Here is a 6,000-nt window from a genome sequence, read left to right on the forward strand (position 1 = left end):
GCCGAGGGGGCTGGACGCGCCGCGCCGACCTCCGGACACTGGGAGGTGGGATCGATCACGCGGAGGCGCGCGGGGCCCGGGCCGGGGGTACTCGGCCGCGGCGGGGTGCTGGGCACCGAGGCGGGCCGGGTGGGGACGGGGGCCCGAAACTTGGTGGAGAGCGGGGACCGCGGAGGAGGCGGGCGGCGCGCGGGGCTCCTGGAGTCCAGGAGAAAGCCCCAGGCCGGGCTGGCCGGGGCCACAACTTTATTTGGGAGTTCCTCGCCCGTTCCCCTTGTCTCCCCCCGGGGCGGCCCGTCCCTAGAAGCGGACCCGGTGGAGGCCAGCCCTTGGGTGGCACCGCCCGCTGACCCCCGCTCCCGGGCCGGTGGGGTGGGTGGGGCCGGGGCGCGGGAGGCGACGTCGGGGCGCGCGCGGGGCGGGGAGGGGGGGCGAGGCCGGGGCGCGGATCCGAACCGATCTGAGGCGGGAGGGAGAAGGGGCGAGCGGCGAGGCCGGGCGGGGAGCGGCGCTTCCCGGCAGGGGAGGGCGGCGGCGCGGGGCGGGGGTGGGGTGGGTGGAGGAGGGCGGGAGGCGGGCGGAGGGCGGGGGCGCGGGGCCGGCGCGGGGAGCGGGGACTATAACTCCGCGGCCTCGCGGAGCGGGGGGCACTGTGGGGCGCTGAGGTCTGCAGCCAGCGCGTCACCCCGGAACCTGGCCGCGGCGAGCGGAGCGGCGCAGCCGGGGCCGGCGGCGGCGGGCGCGCACAACTTCGCCCCTTCCCGGTGCGCCCTCGCCGAGCACTTTTCCGGAGAGTCGTCGCCGTGGGAGCGGCCCGGCGGGCGGGCGGGAAGATGATGATGATGTCCCTGAACAGCAAGCAGGCGTTCAGCCTGCCGCACGGCGGCAGCCTGCACGTGGAGCCCAAGTACTCGGCCCTGCACAGCGCGTCGCCGGGCTCCGCGGCGCCCGCCGCGCCCGCCGCCAGCTCCCCGGGCGGCTCGGGCAACGCGGGCGGCGGCGGCGGCGGCCGGAGCAGCAGCGGCGGCAGCGGAGGCGGCGGCGGCGGCGGCGGCGGTGGAGGCGGCGGCGGTGGAGGCGGCGGCGGCGGAGGCGGCGGAGGCGGCGGCGGCGGCGCGGAGGCCATGCGGAGAGCTTGTCTGCCAACCCCACCGGTGTGTATCTCCGCCTAATCACCGCTCACGGGCGCATGCTGACAGCCCCCTCCACCCGCTTGATGTTTTTTTCATGTCTGCACAGCAAATCACCCCACACCTCCGAACCCATGCACCCCCCCCTTCTCTTAAGTATGCAGCGGTCTTGCCTGCGTCCTATTAATTTTGATGACCTGGCAGCGTCCGCCGGTGGCACTGTGCTGCGATCCGCGCGCGCCACTTTTCCCTCCTCTTCCCTCGCTCGCGCGCGCGCCTGCTTGTCGGGGTGGCTTTCCTCCTGGCTCGCGTCCATCCGTCCGTCCGCCCGCGTGTCGGCCGGATGGTGATGAGGACGGTGATGAGGAGGATGAGGCTGAATTCGTGGAAGGCGCTGGGAGCGCGGCGCGCGCGGTGACGCGGCGAGCGCCGGGCCGGGCCTCGAGGGGGGGGGAGGGCGGGTTGAGCGCGCACAATTCCCTGCTGGGCGTCATGTGTGCCTTCTACTTGCAATTGCAGAGCAATATCTTCGGCGGGCTGGATGAGAGTCTGCTGGCCCGGGCCGAGGCTCTGGCCGCCGTGGACATCGTCTCCCAGAGCAAGAGCCACCACCACCATCACCACCCGCCCCACCACAGCCCCTTCAAACCCGACGCCACGTACCACACCATGAACACCATCCCCTGCACGTCGGCGGCGTCCTCCTCCTCCGTGCCCATCTCGCATCCGTCCGCGCTGGCCGCCGGCACCCACCATCACCATCACCACCACCACCACCACCACCACCAGCCGCACCAGGCGCTCGAGGGCGAGCTGCTGGAGCACCTGAGTCCCGGGCTGGCCCTGGGCGCCATGGCGGGCCCCGACGGCGCGGTGGTGTCCACGCCCGCGGCGCACGCCCCGCACATGGCGCCCATGAACCCCATGCACCAGGCGGCGCTGAGCATGGCGCACGCGCACGGGCTGCCCGCGCACATGGGCTGCATGAGCGACGTGGACGCCGACCCGCGGGACCTGGAGGCGTTCGCCGAGCGCTTCAAGCAGCGGCGCATCAAGCTGGGGGTCACCCAGGCCGACGTGGGCTCGGCGCTGGCCAACCTCAAGATCCCGGGCGTCGGCTCGCTCAGCCAGAGCACCATCTGCAGGTTCGAGTCGCTCACGCTGTCGCACAACAACATGATCGCGCTCAAGCCCATCCTGCAGGCGTGGCTGGAGGAGGCCGAGAAGTCCCACCGCGAGAAGCTCACCAAGCCCGAGCTCTTCAACGGCGCCGAGAAGAAGCGCAAGCGCACGTCCATCGCCGCGCCCGAGAAGCGCTCGCTCGAGGCCTACTTCGCCATCCAGCCGCGGCCCTCGTCCGAGAAGATCGCCGCCATCGCCGAGAAGCTGGACCTGAAGAAGAACGTGGTGCGCGTCTGGTTCTGCAACCAGAGGCAGAAGCAGAAACGGATGAAGTACTCCGCCGGCATCTAGGGGACCCTGGGCCTCTCCGGGGACCGGGGACCGCTGCCCGGCCGCCTTCCCTCCTCCCGCCCGCCCGCCCGCCTCGCTCTCCGTCCCGCTCTCCACCTCCCTCCATCCCACTCTCCACCCCTTTCCCCCTCTCTCCATCTCTCCATCTCTCTCCATCCCTCCATCTCTCTCCATCTCTCTTGCTTTCTCCATCTCTCTCTCCATCCTCCTCCCCTTCCTTCCTTTCCACTTTGGGCGACCAGAAAGAAGTCCAGTCAATGTGAATCCTGAAAAAAGCGAGGGTTGGAGAGGGAGCAGACAAGCGAGCGAGCGAGCCACGGAGTCAGTAGAGAGATAGAGAGAGGGGGGAGAGGGGTCTGTCAAATTGGAGCAAGGTCGCCTCCCCGCACTGCACTCGGCCCGCAGCGGAGGCGGGAGCGGCTGCCGCCCAGGACACCGACGCCCGGCTCCCCACGCCGGCCAGCGCCAGCAAGTAAGATTCATTTTTATTCTTACGGCCGTCGCCCTTGTACGAGTTTCAAAGTACACTTCGCAGCTATTTTTCAGAAATAGAAAATTGATTCAGGACTGAAACTCTAAAGTAGAGTTGATGCTTAATGTGATAGAGACATCTCTAAAGTATTTTGAATTTAAGAAAAAAAAGATGGCAGATTTTCTGCATTTACACTGTATATTATATATATATTTTTATTGTGGTTCCTAACTCCCCTTCTTCCTTCTCTGAAGTGTTCATGCTTAAGAAAGGCGTCGCCTGCTGTGTTCACTGATCTTGAAAGCTATTATTAGATTATTGCCAAACAACCCTCTGTAAATTATTAATTTATCTCTCTAGCAACTTAATTTTGTGCACATTCTAATTAATTAAATGTCTTTAGTCTTTAAAAAAAAAACCCGGGAGAAAAATATAGCTAGTGGTGTTGAAAAATTTTTTTTTATTTGATGAGTTTACCGAATTTTTACAGCTTTCCTGTTAGGCTGCATTGCTTTTGGCCTATTTGTATATTCTCACTTTGGGATGAAGATTGTTTTCCTTTGTTTTTGCTGGTAGTGTTCTGATTTGTGAGTTGACGCTCCGTAATGGATGTCCTAATCGTGTAGACCTGATTCACTGTCCTGAGTATTGCTTACTTCCTTACATATTTAATGGGGATTCCCAGATTGTCCCCAACTCACAGTGCTCCTTCACTGGCCCTTACACACTTACACACACACACACACACACACACTCATCAGTAACAGAAGCGAGAAAGCAATTGAAAGCATGGCTGTTGCATCATTCTCTCACTTTAGGTGCATTTTCCACTTGGTGCTTGGCCCTCCAGATCTAAGATTCACCAAGGTATTTCAATCTTCCAGTTTTCAATTGCTTTGTTGACTACCTTTGGACATTTATAGAAATTCTTTCAGTTTTTTTTTCCTTTTGGAGGTTGGTTTGTAGAAAAACGAATTTGAACTCTAAGACAGTGCACTGCTTCTACATTCATATTGTTTGGTAAAATTCTTTTTGAACAAAAAAAACAGGTACATGGAGACTGGTACCTTATCTGTTGTAAATATTTCATTCCAAATGATGCACATATAGATATATTCTTACAAATTTTGCTGTATTGCTGTACCATTGGAGGCTCCCTGAGTCTTGAGTTCTGTATATGACCTGGTTTCTTGTTTTTGTTAATAGATGGTTTATTTATTATGGTAATGTATTAAGTTATTTTGGGTGCTGTTTGATTGTCTTTCATTGAAGAGATGATTTTAATGTTTTACTGGCAAAGTATGCTGCTTTTTTCATTAAAATATGCTATTAATATTAAATGGCTTTTTAAAATGTGATGCTGCTTTAATCATTTATGTGGGAAATATTTTGGTGGGGATTCTTTTGTAAAGGTAGAAGCATGTTTTTTGATGGTTTATAGGAACTGGCTGTTATGAAAGTATGGCCTGGACTCAGAGGAGGGTGTTTCTCTGGGAAAGTGGAAAAGAGCAGGATTTATAACAGCATTGTAGAAGCTAGAGCTCACCTCACAGAGTGCTTTGCCTTTCTGCTCAGAGGAAATTGTGATAGTTGGCTCCAAATGCCTCCTTTCTTCAGTCCTGAAATGATTCTGCAAAGATAATTGTATAAGCAAATATTGGATAGAAGCAATTTCATCCACTGCTTCCCATCCCCAATGGGTAAAGAGAAGAAAGGAACTCAGTTCACTGTTGTTTTGTTTTGTTTTCCTCACAGCAGTGGGAAGATTGGGTGTGGCCAGGGCCAAAGCCTGGGTAGCTGGGGCCAGGTTCATCCACTGGAGCTTACTATGCACTCACCACACCTGGAGAGCTGTTGCTCAGGACATAGCAGAGAACACCTGGGCTACTGGCCTGTGAACTCAACTCTCTCCCTTCCTCTATTTCTTTCTGTCTCTCAGTCCCCATCTCTTTATAAAGAACCTCTCATCACTGCAATAGACAGGGTGGGACACGGAAGCAGCCATTTTTTGGTCATATCTGGGACTCAGTCTGACTCCAGAGTTGGAGGAAGTCTGTCAACACTAATCTGAAATAAGGAAATTCTGCCCACTCAAATCAGCGATTTCTTTTTCTGACCCTACAATAAAGACATCTCCCTATGCATCTTAACAGTTTTCAGGTTTCTGGTAACAGTTGAGCAACATACTAGGTTTTCAAAGTCTTTTTTCCCACAAGGTTATGATTTAGTAAATTTGTAACAATAGTGTATGCAATTAGTTCTATGAGAATATTATATTAATACACAGATCAAATGAGAGGAAGGAACAAGCTTATTCCCCAGGAGGCAATTCTGCTAACCTGAAGTGTGCCCCTTTTGATATGCACCTGTCATAGGAAGGTTCTTAGTTGGAAGGGGATAGGAAAATAGCCCCTAAGTCAATTTTATAGTAGCTCAAGTTGGAATTAAATACTGCTGGAAATGATTATAACTTCCAGATATCACAAAAATATTTGTAAGAGTTGGTTGGAAACTTGGTGGGAGATCTTTCCTTCTATACCAGAAGTAAATAAAACATTGGAAGAACTAATCACAGTACATATGACCATGATGCTTTAGAAAACGTGGACATGTAAGCTTCTACAAGAAAAAACTATGAATGCAACTTAGTGATATTGATAGTTATTTTATTTCCGTGGTTTGAAGAAAATTCCTTCCTCTGTTCCTTTCTCTATTCTTGTGTTCAGTTCTTTAGAAAGTCTTTTAAAACAGGCAGCCCCTGTGAGTATGTGTCAGCACCATGGCTAGCGATCACCCGGCTCAACAGTTCCAACCAGCCGCAGAACTTCGTGCTTTTTTTTTTTTTTTTCATCCAGAGTGGAGATGATGAATAACTTATCAGACATATATATGACAAATATCTTCAATAAATAATGCTTTCCCATA

At 55.0% G+C, this 6,000-nt stretch overlaps 1 protein-coding gene across 1 annotated transcript; it reads left to right on the plus strand.

Annotated features, from left to right (window-relative positions):
* The first annotated feature begins 833 nt into the window (after positions 1 to 833).
* Positions 834 to 2,603, plus strand: Pou4f2 (POU class 4 homeobox 2). The gene is made up of 2 exons (XM_070022001.1): positions 834 to 1,154; positions 1,650 to 2,603. The coding sequence occupies exons 1-2, from the start codon at positions 834 to 836 to the stop codon at positions 2,601 to 2,603; spliced, it is 1,275 nt and encodes a 424-aa protein (XP_069878102.1).
* The last annotated feature ends 3,397 nt before the right edge of the window (positions 2,604 to 6,000 follow it).

This window comes from Dipodomys merriami, unplaced genomic scaffold, assembly GCF_024711535.1.
Source record: "Dipodomys merriami isolate MVZ:Mamm:240054 unplaced genomic scaffold, mDipMer1.0.p SCAF_15, whole genome shotgun sequence".
NCBI lineage: Eukaryota > Metazoa > Chordata > Mammalia > Rodentia > Heteromyidae > Dipodomys > Dipodomys merriami.

What these genes read in the sequence shown, in the direction of transcription:
- Pou4f2 (XM_070022001.1), top strand. Translation starts at nt 834, where the DNA reads ATGATGATGATGTCCCTGAACAGCAAGCAGGCGTTCAGCCTGCCGCAC. An exon ending in CTTGTCTGCCAACCCCACCG is followed by an intron (nt 1,155 to 1,649) that starts GTGTGTATCTCC and finishes TTGCAATTGCAG; the next exon opens with AGCAATATCTTCGGCGGGCT.